Below are 17,666 nucleotides of genomic sequence, written 5' to 3' on the forward strand. Positions count from 1 at the left end.
AAAACACAGCACACAGGAAAAGAAAGACATGAGACAGGCGCTTCTCATGTCTTTATTTTCCTGTGGGCTGTGTTTTTGTGCGTTTCATCTACTCAAGTAATGAACCAACTTGCCCAAGAACGTGTTCCTCCGGCTATTGGCAAGTCCCCGATGGCCGAGTCCGACCGTCCTAAAACGGCGTTCGTTACCTCTGACGAACTTTGCTTAATCCTTTGTGTACCTCGACAGTTCTACACTTCATTCCTTCCCATATTTCAAGTTTATTTTCTCGTTCTATTTCCTGTAGAAAATCAATTACCTCATGACCGATACCTTCATCTTTTAATATGTTCCACAGGAGTTCCTTGTTCACGTTGTCGTATGCACCGCTTATGACCAAGAATGCTAAATACAGAAGTCTGTTTTCCGTCATAGCTATTTCTATGCACTGGGTAAGCACGAACAGGCTATCATCTAAGCACCTACCACTTCTGAACCCGTTCTGAATTTCTCCGAGTATTCTATTACTTTCTACCCATAACTGCATTTTTAATTTCACCGCCTGCATCGCGAGCCTGTATGTGACTGATTTTATCGTAATCTGTCCGAAGGATTTTTTGTTCGTCTTATCGCCTTTCCCTTTATAAATCAAATTCACTTTACCCTGTTTCCAGCTGTGCGGAATTTGCTTATATGTTATGACTGCCTCCAATGTTGTTATCAGCGTTTCCTTGCCTTCTTGGGTGAAGTTCATTATTAACTTGATTGGAATTTCGTCTATCCCTGCGGACGTGCATTTTGGAATATGTGCTTCCGCCTTTTCAACTTAAGATTGGTCAGTTCTAAGCTATCTTAAATTGTGCTATCCTGTGTTGCTCCCTCACTCCAGGCCATTCCCGATCAAAACCCACGACAGAATTTTTTGTCGCGCATCTGTCGCGCGACACAATTTTAAGTCGCAAGACAAGCTGTCTTGTCGTGCCTTGTGTCGTGCGACAAGCTTCGTGTCGTGGGTCCTTTCGCGCGACAAAGTTGTTTGTAGTAGATTCTGCCGCACGAGAGACATCTTTCCTGCATTTTGTCGTGCGAAGAAGGTCCCTGTCGCAGCATTTGTCGCGCGACAGGTTTCTCTCGCAGGTACTGTCGCGCGACAAAGGGAGTCGTGCCGCGCGACAGAGATTGCATGCCTCAGCAAAGTTAACTGTCGTGGGTTCAGTCACGCGACAGACTTCTAGCGCGCCTCTTTTCACGCGACAAAAGTACCTGTCGTGCGGCCTGTCGCGCGACACCACAGCTTGTCGTGGGATATGCCGCGCGACAGATGCCTGTCGTGGTTTGTGCCGCACGATAGATACCTATCGTGGGATGTGTAGTATGACAGATTCCTGGTGAGGGTAATTCTTTTACTGCAGAATTCTAGAAATAATGTCGTGCTGTCGTGTGACAGCGATGGGATCAAATTGACCAAAGATGCTTCAAAGCGCGTTCACTGTGGCGAGTCGCGAAGAGGATGCGAGGTGCTCTGATCTGTTGGTGACGGGCACCGAGCGAAATGAAGTGCTCATTCACATTGGCGAATCGAGTTTTCCACTCGCTTCCCGCGACCTGGCTCTCTCACCGAACGAGAACTGGCTTAGAGGAGAGGCACTGCTCGAGCACTCACCTAATTCCCTTCTGTTCCCACATTACAGTGTGACGAAAGTAGTGCATGCTCAAGAGTATAATGCGGCATTGAAATCCCAAAAAGCTGTAATGCACAAGCGACGAAGCCAACGGTGCCTGCGTATTCACACGCGCTTGCGGTGGCGGCATGTAGCTACAGCCATGACAGCGCCTGCACACCAATCGGTGTGCGCAAGTCGATGCGCGCTACTGAAAGTCAGTATCCTCTTGGCTTCTGTGACAGGTTCAAGCCATGTAACATAATGTACCGCTACTACTACATGCGCAGAAAAGGCCAAGGACACTTCTACGCACGGCGCGGAAAAGAATATCGATAATCGTCAATCAGGGAAAATTACTCGCCATAATCATCCGGCTACACAAAGGCAGCATGTATGTACATGCACGCAGTTGTCTGTATAAATGTTCAAAGCAACCCCGATATCATTTTTCCGCGTTTCAGTTTTAAGAGCGTCAGCTCTTACTACTTACGTTTGTCACGGACACGTCTGTCTTCAGGGAAGGTCAAATTGGCCAAGACAGTTACCACACTATATCGCATAGCAACAGCGGGCGCGTAGAGCCTCAGTTGTCACAGATACCTTCGATCCGCTTTATATATGCCAGTATAGCGGCTATCGAAGTGGGACCCCGCGGACCCCGATTTGCATCAAATTTGGGGGCCGCCCAGTTGAAGCATAATGATCAAAGTGGTGTCATTTGACTTGTCATGTTCCTGAGGATAAAATAAATATTTAGATGAAGCCCAAAATATGTGTGGGATTTGCACCGACGACCTTTTCGCCCCCAAACCGTGCATTCCGGGTACTTCCAGACAGCCATATGGCCTAATCGTTTGTCGCAGAGGGTTCCGGATGCGGTCAAACAATTCGTCTTGTTGTAATGCACACGTGTATACAATTCGTTAACTGATATATAAGGAGGAAACATACCGGATATAGCGAAGGTGGCTGCAGATCGCAATAGTACTGCAAAATCTTTGAAGTAGATGACACTGCTTGTATCTTAGAAGGAATGTTTTCGAAACGAAACGCCCTCAGATGTTCGTATTTTGTCGTCTCCACGTTTGCTGAGCACCCCGATCTAAACACTTGAAGCTCTCGTAGGTAGCGCTCTTCAGTCCAACACTGATACAGTGTTGGCGGAGAATTTTTTTTAGCGGCAGTGACGTGCTGCTTATCATAAAATAGCAAAAAAATACTTTACGACGTCGTTCATTGCCTTCACAGAAAATTTCATGACGATGACACGAAAATGCCGCTAAATATAGACAACACCGTATGACGCCGAAGGTGAAATGCGGCGGCTGGCGAGTTTGAACCGATTCGATTCTCGGTCGAAATGAGAATGAAGTCTTGGGACTGACGTCAATCGCGCGCTTCAATAGTTTCGCCTGCTTTGACGGTCTAGCTCCTGTGCACCCGCGCTAGGTCCTCTAAACTGCTCTGGTCCCAATGTGACTGTGTGCTATGACAATCTGAGAAAAGAGGAGGATGTGTGGGGTTTTTGATGTGCACCACAGCCATACAGTTAAGCGCCATGATAAAGTACGGGCGCCCTTCTCAGGGCCGGCATGCCAGGCTGGATAGCGGCCGCCAGCGTCAGAAAAATGCGACAGTAATGTTTGTTCAAGTCCATACTAAGCCGTCGGATGGAGTATCGTTGGCCAATATCGAGTCGTTGGTAGAAGCGATAACAGGAATACAAACAAATGTCTTCCCAAGGCGCCTTTAATTGCTGCTCCTCAATCGCGGCTCTCCTCTCCTCAGCTGGCTCCGCTCCTGAAGGTGTCGCGGAAACCGAGCATATCTTTGTTTTACTATGAGACGAGGTTCACAGTAAAACGATTACGAGAGCAGCACCTCAGTGCTAGCCGGTTTCGAAGTGCACTCAACTGCTGCATCGATGTGAAACCGCCTAGGCTTAGCGACGACTAGGGCAGCCAGGGGGTAGCGCGTAGTTCATTGCCCGGCGCGCACGCGGGCGGCGTCGTTCCCGAAAGCTCTGCTCGCTCACTCCGGCTGGCTCACCGATTGGCTCTACAGCTTGCGACCTTCACTCGGAAGGCTGGAAAATCGAGCAGCGAGCGACTGGCGCTGCGACTGAGCGATACTTTATGCCCACGTTTGCAGTACTGGTGAACAACCTTTGACGCCCATATACTTGGGTTATCGGCTGCGTTGCGGCGGGTCTTAGTTAAGATCGTACGCGACGCCATCGTCACCGTCCGTGACGCACAGTGCCAAAACAGCTCGTATTTATCGTAACGATATGAACTCAAAAACACGGCTGCTTCGATGCGCTAGTGGGCTCTTGCTTGTTAAACTACACGTGATCAGGATGCGGCAAGTGCTAGCCGCTGTTGCATATTAGCTAAAGTGAGACGCAAGTATCGACGTAGTTTCGTAACGCAGTTGATATCAAAGCAATCCGCTTGTACTGGTCACAGATTAAGCTGTTAAGTTTCATGATCTCCGGTGAGCGTGCCACTGTCGCGCAAATTAATGCATCGCAGCTACTCTCCATCGTGTCAATTGCGTTCAACTTATCCACAATATTCGCCAGCTCGAGATACGGCGCTTTTCTTCGCTGTTTTTGTCGCAACTTAGTGATTTTATCTGGCATCAAACGAAATTACATTCTGTCAACAGCGTCGTCTGATCCGTCGGCTGCTCCGTCGTCTGCTAGGGCATCCGGGTCATTTCAGGGGATCACAGGATCGCAGCTTCTACACACGATATACCAAAAAAGTAACTAAAAGCGCTTTAATATTCATAAGTAATGTAAAAATAATTTAAAAAAAAACAATGTCTTTGTTATGGAGATAATTGAATTATTCATGGTTTAAAAACAAGCTTTTGTCGGTTGCAATTTTGCAACAACGCGAAAACGCAGCCGTCGGCGCCATTGCAGCGCAATCGACGCGTCGCGTTTTGTATTATTTGCCTCTTTGAGGCATTGCTTGGGTGCTGGTACGGCGGACACGTGTGAAGAACTCATTCAATAGGAAGGTGAGCATGAGTGTGTTTTGGAAGCCAACGACCAGAATTACAGCCTGTCAACATTGGCGAGTTTCAACGGGTAAGCCAAGAACAAAGACAGTACTGCGACGTCTTGTCATCTGTAAAAGCGAACGAAGACTCCTGCGCGGTTTTACTAAGCCTGGATGAATCGCATGACCGGTGAGTCCCGCTCTGTGTTTCTTTGCTAATGATCTGTATTCACACGCGCTATTTGTATGCGGCTATATAGGGATGTGAGTAGAGGCAGTCTGCATGCGGTTGCCGCAGCTATAATGCGGCGCCAAAAAAGCAGGCCCTATATCCTGCATGACAAGTGTGTTCTCATTTTCTTTATGTGCGTTTATTACTCGCGTGCCGTGGTAAATAAAAATGGCACCAGATATCACAACAGAGTTACTCTTTCGCTTGCTAGCGCTTCGACACTCTGTGCAAAAGCATGGATTTGCACTGCGTAGAAGACGATGAGGGAGAAGTGCCGTGCGGTGGAGCGCTCGCGCTAGGCCAGCTGCGATCGGACACCGCACTATTTTGCTCAAGGTTGGTACTTATCGAATTAGTGCTTGTGCCTTAATATTCGTTATACTAAATTATTCTGAGAAAGTGATCGCATGTGAAAGGCTGGTGCATATTCCTCGCCTTGTCATTTGTAAACTTATTTGTGCTTCCCCAATGGAACAGGATTTTAGGCAGTGTTATGTCAAAGTTAATCAATCTTGCGCCTCCTCAGCTGCAAGCGTTGATGCTTCCTCTCTTTCTGAGCACTGCGAGCTGTCGGAGATGCAACTGCACACTTATTTAGGATTTCTACCTTTTTGCTATATCTCTCGCTTTTGCGGCCCGCATTCAAGTCTTTCGCCATTGTCGATGGTTTTTTTTTTGTTACTTATCTTCACTTTGTTATTTATTCTTGGTTGCGTGCCATCAGCTGTGGTGCCGGCAATTCTCCGAGCTCGGAACTCTTCCCAGGCACGGGATCCTACCCACAGACCTCCCTTCGCCGCACTCACGAGTGTTCTTTGGTATTTTTTTGTTTCTCTTGCCCTTACTTGCATTGTCAGTCAACAAATTTGTGCAGCTTTTAACTGTATGCAGATTTGTTAAATGCGCTAGCAATTTTTCTATGATTCTAAGCTGTGCTGTGAGATATCAAGCTTCTTGCTATTGAAGGCATGCTTTTTTCCATTCTATCTTCTCAATTAACCAGGGCACACAGGTTGCAACTTTCAATTTAATACCTAGACATTGGTGCAAGGCACCATGATAGGAATTAATGAAAACCTGCACATTCTATATTCATATTGGTGTGCGGTATTTCAGCGAGCACATCTTTCAGTGTGGTTATAACAGTCATTGTGACTCTTCTCAAAGAATGTATATGGGTGCATTACATAAAATCTGTTCATTTCTTTTGTCATGGGCTAGCTCATTGGTTTTTTATTTACTTATATTACATCTAATTTTAGTTTTTAAAGCAGGAGACGACTTCCTCTCTTGTCATTCATGACATGGCTACAGCCACTGACAGCTGTTGCTCTTGATGTATTTATTTGCAGTTGCCAGCAGCCAGCATCTATTGGGCCATGTGTGCTTCCTGCTTTCGGCTGTGTCATCCTTCCTGATCCGTTCATGGTAGTTATTCTTTTTCAGTGATGCATATCTTAGCTGCCTATTTTAGAAACATATTTTCAACATAGGCTTGCAGCTAGGTTTAGAAATGCATGCAAACTCTACATGCACTTCACAGCAGTACCTAAGCTTATAAATACCGGACCTGTAGACTTGTACAAAGTATAGTCACTGATGTAGCTCTTAACGCAGCTGCTGTTAACATATACGTGCTTTGACATTGCACACCTGTTGCCTGGTATGCATATGTGTCCTCGAAAAGGACCTATATGTTCATTTATCTCTTTAAAAACGTTGTGCTCAACAATGATGGTTTACCAGTATTTCTGATACAGAGACCAAATTGTCAGTCAGTATTGTAACATTGCACGATGACACCAATTCTTGTATGGCATAGCATCCTTGCAATGCACTGGGCAAGCGGCTGTCAGCACAGATTCATTGCTGGTTTATTGCCATAGCATATGGTTATACTGCACAGTTTGTACCTCTGCCTTCTTAAAGCTGCATCCTTGAAAAATTTAAAATTAGTTGAAGAAAAATTCAAGGAAATGTAACAGTAACTGTCTCACATTTTGGTGGACACTTGAACTGTGATATAAGGGAGGGATATAGAAGAGAAGTAATGAAGAGCTGCCCTAGCGGAGGGCTGATGCCCATGTTAGATGCCCCTCTTTAGTTAAACATACCTCGCAATTAACGCATTTGGTGCAAAACAAACATGGGACTTGCACGCTCATGAGCACCCTCATGTCAGTAAAACAAAGTGCCAATGTTACCGTATTTCAGAGCTTTGCTCTTAAAACCGCAGCTGACTGCTGCTCAAAGTTGAGAGCAAAAATACGTCTTCTTTTCCTCATGTGCAGTCCGCGGTGATGGTGCCATTTGCAATGGTGATTGACATTGAGTCGCATGATGCGCAGTCCGTTCCTGGAGTTAGTGATTTTGCCCGCCGTGTGAATGTGCTGTTAAAATTAGTGCAGAACAATGGTTCTCCAGGTCATTTTAGGTAACTGTATCCTGTGCCACATGCTACCACCCTTTTTCCTCAAATTTCCTAATCTCATTTAGCCATCTGATTGCCACCCATTCATGCATTCACCTACTCTTGGAATCCTCCCAGTGTTTTAGTAGTTCTCTGCATTACACTTGCATTGCACTTCGTCTTTTTTCGATTTAGTCAAGATATCTCTGTTCCTGTTTCTTGCATAAGCATAAGAGGCAACTCAAGTGCACCATCTGGGCTTGTGATGCAAATGTGTAGGGCCCTTCGTTTTTGGGTAAAACCTGGTCTCTTCCTACTGTTGCACCAAAAAAGATTCTTAAAGATCAGGTTCAACCCAATTTCTGTGCAAATGTGCCTGTAAGAAAGTGTGGTTTGAAGGTGCACAACGCAGAAGAATTGCTGGAGTGTAATGGATGTCACATAATTCTTCTGACAGATTTTTTAAACAATTCTGGTTATTTCCCTTTTAATCTTTATTTTTTGTCGGTTGCTTATAATTTTTGGATAAATTGAAAACTACATGTACTGACTGGTATTTCATTCCAATAATTATACCCATTATTATGAAGCTGTGTTGGAAGGCAGGTGTGCATTTAGTATGCGTGCTTTGAATTTCAGTGATTGTTTCTGCAATGCGAAATGGAGGGAGGTCTCTGCTGTGCAAGTTTTTTGCAATGGAGTGAAAGTAACTGGAGCAGCATTTGTTACTGTGTCACCCAGCCAAAAGTTCTCCCACAGACCACTGAGCTTCTGAATACCTATGGCTTAAAGCTCGAAGCTCTGGTTGCCTTTTACGAGGTTTTCTGCATTAACGAGTGCAAGCCCAAGGGCTCAGAGCTATCAAGCATCTGAAACTATAGAGCTATACACAGTAGTGCTGGGACCGTGCAGCAAGTCAGAGTGAATTAGGTCGCGATAAACGTTGTTTACTGTAGAAAGCTAGTGTGAAAAAATAGTTGCGCTCACAGAAACCGCTGTTTTTTTTCTAATCGGTCATTAAAACAAAGCAATGCATGTAAAATTTGATATCTCGCTGATTCCTCAATTTTTTTCCAGCTAAAGACCAAGAGTTGCATGGAAGTTGTGCAAGCCACCAAGTTGCGTGTGATTTGTGCCAGTGACCTGGAGCAGGCTGAGAAATTAGCGGATGGCCAGTGGTATTCACTCAGTAAGGCAAGCTTTTTCTGTAAGTACAGTTTTTGGCATGGCATTGCTTAGGGATGCATGCACTAAACTCACTACTCTACACCTGCCTATGCTTCAAGAACAATGAAGTACATGAAAAAATTGATTGCCGAAAAAAAATTGCTGCTTCTGTTAGGTTTTTTCAGGAAAGTATTTGACATTTAAAGGGTTCAGTGTGCTATAAAAACCTTAAAAATTATGTGCTTGTTGTGGCTTTTTTTTTCAAATTTCTCCTTCCACGTCGATGTTGGCCTGACCTTGTAGCTTGTCTGCATGAGATTGGCTGCTACCTACAGTTCGCTTTTTTGTTGCTCCTTTATTGCCTGTCACATTCTTTGCGTGGCAGTGTTATGCAGTTTGGGAAGCAATCTGATCTGATTTCTGCATTGGCCTGAAGTGCAAGCTTTTGCATGTGAGGCAGGTTTATGGTGTCCCCTTGTTTTCTGTAACTGCAGTTTGGCCATGAGGGTTAGTCCTTTTTTATTTTGATGCAGTGTCATATACTTCATGCATAAATTAATGAAGAAAGCACTATTTTTTGTAATAAATGAACATTCATTATATCTGGGGCCATTATAAGTGCGCTTGACTCTAAAATGGCTGTCTTCCGGCATTCAGTATTACATCCTAAAACCAGCCGGAAGACACAACACAGGAGAAGAGATGAGCACAAGACGAGGCTGGTCTAACAACTGAAATTTTATTGAAGAAAAGCGGCAAAAGAAGACCTGTAAAGAGATTCACGCGCGCAAAACCCCAAAGCAGTGAGAGAGCAAAAAACAATCGAAAGGCACTAACATACTAGTAAACCATCTAAAAAAATAATTCGTTATAGTGAAGGTTCACCGACGGTTTAGCCAGGCACGGTTTTAGCCTCACCGATGTAGTAAGCCTCAACTATATCAGGACAGATTTATCACTTCCCTAAACCACTGATGTGCTGCGGAAATCAGGCGTGCAAAGAGAAAGGTTGTCCTCCGAATGCATCCACGAGATTGAACGTGCAGTGTCAGGTGAAAATTCGCCTCCTTTCTATACAGTGAAAGTGCTCTCAGCCAGGCGCACATTCAGATATCTGCTTGTCTGCCCATAGTAGTTCCAACTACAAGGCAGTGGAACGCAAAAAACCCGTTTACTTTTGCAAGTGGTGGACATTTTTTATCTGCCACTGTGCATAGCGCACGATTACCCGTAGTTGTATCAAGCCTAGTTTGAACGGAGAAGCAAAGGGCTCCTACCTCACTTTTAGCTGTCAAGACAACAGCAACATCATACTTTGGTGCAACTTTTTCGGACGGTGCGAAATGGCGTGGAGGTAAGGTATAAAGCCCGCCTTTTTGTGCTGCTCAACTACGTCAGCATCATGCGAATGGTGTTCCGTTCCCTCGAGAGAGTAAAAACACGCTCTGACAGGTGTGCGAGATGGGCAAGTGGGAACCCAGGTGCCATTGGCTTGGAAACCTGCTCCGAGAATGCATTCTAGACACAGTGATGGCATGACTTCCATAAAGCGGTCGTGATGCATGCGATTGCCAACCTGTCCTTCACCAGCCTCGAGTGGTTCTACTCATACCTAAGAGGCTTCCCGATCTTGGGCTGTGGCACCAACATAAGTGTTCGTCCGCAAAGCGCAGGTCTAAGTCAAGAAGCTACAAACGGTTATGCTTAGCGAAATTCAGACGTAAAAGATGGGCTTTGACCGCATGCCTATAGATTTCTAAAATGTCTTGTGCCAACTTATCTGAGCCCTCCTTGTGCAAAAAAATTGGGTAGCAATCAACATAACGAAATGCTACTATGCCGAGGTCTTCCAAACGGCTTTGATGCGGTATCGACTCTGGACAGAAGAATGTCGCAGAGGAACGGTGCGACCTGGGACCCTCTGCATATGCCTGATTTCTGATGTAAATACCGCCTTGCCAACTCACAAAAGTGGAGTTCTGTGGAGTTCTAGTTTCTTGTGTACAGCAACCTGGGCAGGTGCTCTGCAGTGAGCATCGACATGTAGGGCCTGTACTATTCATTGTCACATGATAGACCTCTGAGGCATGTGCAAACTGCATCAGGGTAAACAATGAACATGCTTTTACAGATGATTGCGTGATTTCAGTTGCTGGCTTCATGGGCCGTTGTCCTTTTACTGCAAATCTGCATTTGTCAGTTAGCAGGGCGGTATTTACACGCAGGTCGTAACTTTGCTCAGCAACATTTTTATGTCTAAAGTCGATAAGGCATTAGAGCCCTGTTTGGAAGACCTTGGCATAGTAGCATTTCGTTATGTTCATGACTACCTAATTTTTCTGGACATCGAAGGCTCAGATAAGTTGGCACAAGATGTTTTAGGAGTCTTTAAGGCATGCAGTCAAGGCCTGTCTTTTACATCAGAATTGTCTAAGCAGAACCGTTACCAGTTTCTTGATGCAGACCTGCGCTTTGTGGACGACCATGTTTGTCAGGGCTACAGCTAAAGATCGGGGAAGGCTCTTTTTAGCTACGAGTCGGACCACTCGTTGCTGGGGAAGGATGGTGAAGAGGTGTATTTGTCGCTGGTTAAGGTCAGTAAAGATGGAAACACTTGATGGGTGTGCAGTCGTGTGCATGACATCAGCTTTACATAAGTCATGCCATCACTACTGAGGACGCATTCTTGTAGCAGGTTTCCAAGCAGCTGGGTTCCCACTTGCCCATCTCAACAACCTGTCATAGTATGTTTTCACTTGCTCGAGGGTAAGGAACACATACTCGGATGATGCTGATATACCTTAACTCCACAGTATTTCACAGTCTCACGAAATTCGCGGGAAAGTGCAATGCTGATGTTGTCTTAACAGCGAAGTGCAAGACAGGAGGCATTTGCGCCGCCATTAAAAAAAGGCTTGATAAAACTGGGTACTTGTCCACAATGGACAGTGTCACAAAAAAAGGTTCACCACTTGCAAAAGTAATGGAGTTTATTGCGTTCCACTGCCCTATGGCTGCAACTAATATGGGCAGACAGGTAGATATCTGAATTTGCACCTGGCTGAGCACTTTCTCTCTATAGGGGGAAGGCAAATTCTAATCTGGCACTGCACGCTAAATCTTGTGAATGCAAATCTGAGGATGACCTGTCTCTTTGCACGCCTAATTTCCACGACACGTCAGTGGTTTACGGAAGGGATAAATCTGTCGGTAGATAGTTGAGGCTTACTACATCGGTAATGTTAATGACACGTGTGGCTAAGACGTCGGTAAACCTTCACCGTAAGAAATTTGCTTTTTGAGATGATTCATTAGTATGCCAGTGAAATTTGATTGCACTTCGCCCTTTCACTGCTTTGGGTTATTGTGTGCCCGTATCTCTTCGCGGGTCTTTTGTGGCTTTCCTTCAATGATGCTGCCGTGGTGGCTCAGTGGTTATGGCGCTCGGCTGCTGTCCCAAAAGACGCAGGTTCGATCCTGGCCACACTAGTCGAATTTCAATGGAGGCGAAATTTTAGAGGCTCGTGTACTGTGCGTTGTCAGTGCACACTAAAGAACCCCAGGTGGTCGAAATTTCTGGAGCCCTCCACTACGGCGTCCCTCATAGCCTGAGTTGCTTTGGGACGTTAAAGCCTCACAAATCAAATCAAATAATCAAAATCTTTAATGAAATTTTTGTTAGTCCAGCCTCTTGAGCTCACGTCTTGTGTGTTCTGTCTTCTGGCTGGTTTTAAGGTGAGTCAGTACCAACTCGGCCGGTCGTAAGCCTTGTTCACTATTACAACATTTTGAATAAAGTGAGAACATTACTAGGCTATGTTGCCGGGGATCGTGTCCGCAGCAGTCGTGGGCAACTCAGAACAGATAGCGTCATACGTTTGGTTGTGTAATTGGAAGAGGATGATGTGCGGATGCTGCGCGAAAAGAAAATTTCGTAATCGGATAATTATTTACAGCCAAAAATGTCCAAAAAGTGGCTGGCCCAGAGAAAAAGTGCCGCGAAATTTGAAAACGCTGAAAGTAGGTGGAGCTACAACGTAGCGCCAAGTTTGAAAAAGTGGAAGTATGGACAAAGCCAAAGCTTGGCGCCAAGTTTGAAAACTCGAAACGAGCAATCATGTGACCAGTGATAAGTGACCTATACGTAACCAGGAGATAGCAAAAATAATGATAAATTAGAGGCAATTAGGTAATTATTGAGAATCAAAAGGCAGTGAACGGGCAATGAATGAGAAGGCAATTAGACTGAGCAGGTATTCAGTGATTGGGCAGGAACGATGCATGGAGGAAAATTTGAAAACTCGAAATCGTTGCTGGGAGGAAATGAGGGTAAAAGAAGAGTTAATTGATAACCAATCAAGTGAATGAGAAAACAACCATGGCGCCAAATTTGAAAGGCGACCAGTGTAGAGGAGGCGTCAACGCTTTCACATTTTTTTTTGTGCAGGTAGCAGCGGTGATCTCTATTTTTTCTTTTTTCAGCCAAGACAAAGACCACTTTTCTTGGCTCATGGGCGATGTATCTAGGAACCTGCGGCCAGGACAACGCTGGACAGCATGCATCAGCAAGGTCGAAAAAAAAGCACGAAACAGTAAATAAAAATTGATCATTTTCATTTCAATTCTAGTGGTTTTGTGCACGAATTACTCTGGAATGCACAAAGCTTGTGTTAATTGACAGGCGACCATTAACAAGCTGTGCATTTTTGTGCATTGCCTACTCCAGAACACAAATCCTGTGTTAATTAACAGGTGACACAGCAACGACTGTTACGCAGTGTACGAGCACTACACCAGACACACTACAGAAGATAAAGCAAACTACTGAAGACAAGACAGACTACAAAAGACAGACTATAAAAGACAAGACAGACTACAGAAGACAGGACCGACTACAAAAGACAAGACAAACTACAGAAGTCAAGACAGACTATAAAAGACAAGACAGACTACAGAAGACAGGACCGACTACAAAAGACAATACAGACTACACAAGACATGCCCAAAATACGACAAGACTGCAGACTACAGAAATTTTCTGTCTTAGAATACTGTAGTGCGTTTTGACTGGGTTACCCTATCGTCTTTTCTAAATGACTCAGCAATAACTGATGCAATGTAGTTCACAGCGCCATCTCCCTCCAAACATTTTCCCTCGGTTACGTGAATCTGTTCCTGCTTTCTGTGATTCGCTTTACCCAGCCAGCTTATATAATTCCAGAATTTTCTTGATCCCCCTTTAGTTGCATCGTGAACTTCCACCAGACAGCGGTCAAAGGACTGCTTCAATTTAGTCTGGACGATGACCTGCATTTGTTATTTCTTTTGTCAATAAGATTCCCATTTTTGGCCTATTTCCTTTTCAGATAAATGCCCCCTCTTTGCTTCTCTGTGTTCCCGTGATGCCAACCGTCGTTGTTCGATGGCCTTCCTAATTTCCTTGTTTCACCAGCTTCGTGGCTTCCTCTTTCCTCTCCAGCGGTTCACTCCTTTTCACTTCTTTTATATTTGTACTAAGGAGTAGTTCAAACTGATTATGATCCCACTTTTCCATGGGATGTGTATCTATTGCTTCCTCTATACCGGCTGCTGTTGGCGCTATTTGTTCGTCATTTAGTTCTGCGTACTCTTTTTGACTTCCCTGCATTTCTCTTTTGAGCAGGGCTCCAAACTGTAGGCTAATGCGCTTATGATCAATTCCGAGGCTGTACTTCCCCTCTTCGTCTATTTCCATTATTGCGAGCCTCCTATGCATCACTTGCGAGATTAAGCAGTAGTCAATGGTCGTTTCCCTGTAACGGGATTCTCACGCGATTTGTACCTCACACTTAGTTCATTTACAATAACTAGGTTGTGTCGCTCACAGAAGTCAAGCATAAACTTGCCGTAACAATCTGTGTATCCATCCAGATCCTCGATGTGGCCATTCATGTCACCCAGCAGAATACTATTGGCACATTCTCCAAACTGCTTTATATCGCCATTAAGACACTTGACTAGATCCTTGTTTTCTTGCTTGCATTTGTCCCCTGCCCCTAAATAAACTACTTCTAGGCATGTCCTTTTACCGGCAATTGTAGCTGATACCCAGTCATGTTCTTTGCAAGTTGACTTTATGCTTTTTCTATTTGTTCCTTGTTTTATCAGCATACCTACTCCTCCCGGCCTCTCCGCTGTTGTTCTTTTGCTCCCTACCAAGACGTAGCCATCAATAAATGGTGGGTCTTCTAGATCACTGAGATGTGTCTCGCATAGCGCGTATACAGCTACTTCTTCATCCTTTAAACGCTGCTCTATTTCTACCGACTTCACTCTCTTTCTACCACCTTGCATGTATATGTACCTGATCCCGGTATTAAATTTCTTTTTGGTAATTTTCTTCCGGGACCTCTCGGTCGTCATTTTGTTGGGCTCAGCCGCCATTGTTAGAGTTTCTACTTTGCTTCAACCTACCCCTACGCCCTGAGCCGGAGCGGATCCTTTAAAAAAGCTACTGCCCGCCCTGCCAGGCGCCAGCCTATTTCGACTCCTAGCCTCCCATTGAAGTGTATGCCATCTCGTGTAAAGCCTCCGCCAAAGCCTGCTCTATGCACTTCCCTGTTTATGTCTTCCACTTCAAAGCCTTTCTCCTGGCTTAACTTCCTTGTCTCCCGATTAACAGCCACAACTTCCTTGGCAATTTTTCCGTTCCTTTCTTGCACCTCGGGCACTGTGCGCACCACGATCTGGACTTGCTGTGCTATCGCCCTTAAATCGTCAACTCCCTCCTCTAATATTTCCACTACTTTTGCGGCTTCACCATTCAGGGCATCATTTAGCCCCGCCGCTACCACTACCAAACTGCACTCTGCAACATTCTTAGAAAGTCCGCTTTTTGTCTCCCGCTGTACTGCGTCCATTGTCCTGCCTCGAAATGCCCCGACTGCTACCCGCTTATCACCTTTACACAATCCATTATAGTTCTTTTGCACCTGCTCATATTTGAGTCACCACCGCTAAGCACTAGGGTATTCCCTTCCTCTTTCCTAACTTCCAGATTATGCTGCCTCTTATCATTGACTGTGAACTCATTCCTTGGGGTTAGCTTGTTCCCCTCCTCTCCATCGCCTCCAGACTTCCTAGCTGTCACGTGCGCGTAGCTGTTTCTGTCTAAACATGCCTGACCTACTTTCTTATCGCTGTACATGGCAGTACAGGCCCCATCCACTCACTGGCGCTGGAATGTCCGTCATTGTGACTTCAGATGGCGGAGACAGCTGTTTTTGCATCCAACAATTCGCTAAGCTTCTCTTGGAGTTTGCGCTTCCACGCCCTCTCTGCCTGTATCTCTCTCTCTAGAGCATTCATAAGTAACGCTAGACTGGTGTTTGCTTCGTCAGCCCTGTCCAGGCGTGCACTTAATACGCAGCATTTTCACACAAAATCCGCGCCTTCGGCCTCCTTTACCGATTCGGACCGCGTTCCCTATGAATTCACCGACGCCTCACACTCCTTCCATTTAACCTTCAGTTGCTTGACCATCTTAGCAGCACTCTATTATTGCTACCACACAAAGCTAGAAAAAAGAAACCACTTGCAATCGCATGCTCAAAAAAAATTCTGCCTACCACAAAACCTGATCATCTAGAAAAGAAATACTAACAACCTGTCTAAACCAGTTAACTCTCAAATGAGCCTTACAAATATATAGCTTCCTGTCGGAAAAGGCCCGGCCGTTAGGGCACTGACCGGCTCATTCGCGAGCACTTCATCTAACTAGCCTAGATCTAAAACTAGCCTAAATCTAAGCACTCAAAATAATAAAGGAAAGAACTCATCTATTTGTCGTAGTCACGGCGCTCTCGCAGTCGTCGGTCCGCCCGGTACCGGTTACCACGCGATGCAACGCCAGCGGTGGGGATGGGTTGGCCGGGGCCCATCCTCTGGGAATGCAAAATCCCATGAGAGTGGCAGCGACTCCCAAGCGACTGTGAGGGCTAGTCGGGCTCGTGTGGTCCAATGCCTGAGCGGAGGCATGCGGAGGAGGCAAAAGGTTTTCGAATACATGCTACTCGCCTCCGCACGCGGGGGCGTGCACGTCTGGCGGCCGACGCGCCGGTTTCTGGCTACGAAGAGGTCAGGTACGCGCGGGAGTTCACGGCAGCTAAGCTCCTCGGAATCGATGCCTCGGGGAAGCGGCCGCACGGCTGACCACGGGGCTGTAGTGGCCGTTGCGGGACGCTGAGGTAGGGGAGCGTAGTACGACCAGGGCAAAATCCGTCGATGTTGTGGAGTACCGGTGGAGTAGGCTCGGGTCATCTCACCCTAAGCCACGTTCGTGGTTTGTGGCCCGGTCAGCCCAGCCTTGAGCACTCCTTCCTCAGTAGGCATGGAGCAAGCTAGGGGAGAAAATAAGTGAATGCTTGGTTGGTTGGAAGCGCAGGTGCGTCCCCCCTGGAGGTGTTAGGCTATGGCGCCGATGGCCGGAGGGCCGATAGGATGACGACCTAAGCTTTTACTAGCCAGATCACACCACACATATTTCCGGTGACTGAAAAACCGCGAAAAGCACTCAACGGCAAGTAGCTGGCAGGCCCCAATTAAACACTTAAAGCCGTGGAGGGGCCCGAGGTAACTGACCGCGGGTTAGGTTTTCCTCTCTCCGGCGGTAGGAGCCCGTTGCGTTTCTGGGAAGTCGGGCATCTCGTGAGCGGGGCCGCACCATTGGGCCATCTTGATGCCCTCCCTGTCCTGGCCAGGCAGGCCATTAATAGAGTCGAGATATTCATTTATTCACGTTACCCCTAAAGCGCCTCCAGAAGAGGGCATTAGATAGGGGGGGGGGGCAATGCTGTCATTCATAAACGCGATACATTTCAACATAAACTGCAATAAAACAAAGAAAAACAAAAAAAATAAAACAGAAGGCATGACACAAAAAGCAAAAATGAACAAAAACAAAAACAGCAAACTTTACACATTTCCTTCACAGCAAAGAAACTCCTGGAATTTTTTTACGTCAGTTTCTGTGGTCAAGACTGATGCTAAGCTATTCTATTCAATGATAGTACGGGGAATGAATCAATTGGCGTAAGACGATGATGACACTTTACGCGTTTAATTTTGAACGAATGATCGCGGCGTGGAAATATGGCATGAGGTGATCGAAAAAAAAATCACTTCGCAGGGATGGGTGGCGATAAAGCTTATGGAAAAAAGTTAAA

At 45.8% G+C, this 17,666-nt stretch overlaps 1 protein-coding gene across 4 annotated transcripts in view; it reads left to right on the forward strand.

Annotated features, from left to right (window-relative positions):
• Positions 1–17,666, forward strand: part of LOC144116035 (solute carrier family 22 member 4-like) — a 211,713-nt gene that overhangs the window by 50,436 nt on the left and 143,611 nt on the right. The window contains exons 1-5 of one of the 4 annotated variants that reach the window (XM_077650701.1): positions 3,975–5,222; positions 5,611–5,704; positions 6,239–6,314; positions 8,374–8,503; positions 12,946–13,055. The exons of 1 other annotated variant lie outside the window; for it this stretch is intronic. In XM_077650701.1, the coding sequence (XP_077506827.1) occupies positions 6,312–6,314; positions 8,374–8,503; positions 12,946–13,055 (243 nt within the window). In that variant the 5' untranslated portion in view covers positions 3,975–5,222; positions 5,611–5,704; positions 6,239–6,311. Of the gene's footprint in view, positions 1–3,974; positions 5,223–5,534; positions 5,705–6,238; positions 6,315–8,373; positions 8,504–12,945; positions 13,056–17,666 lie in introns of those variants that run through there. 2 more of the 4 variants (XM_077650699.1, XM_077650700.1) reach the window with 2 other exon arrangements.

The sequence above is a fragment of the Amblyomma americanum genome, chromosome 1, assembly GCF_052857255.1.
Source record: "Amblyomma americanum isolate KBUSLIRL-KWMA chromosome 1, ASM5285725v1, whole genome shotgun sequence".
Taxonomy (NCBI): Eukaryota; Metazoa; Arthropoda; class Arachnida; order Ixodida; family Ixodidae; genus Amblyomma; species Amblyomma americanum.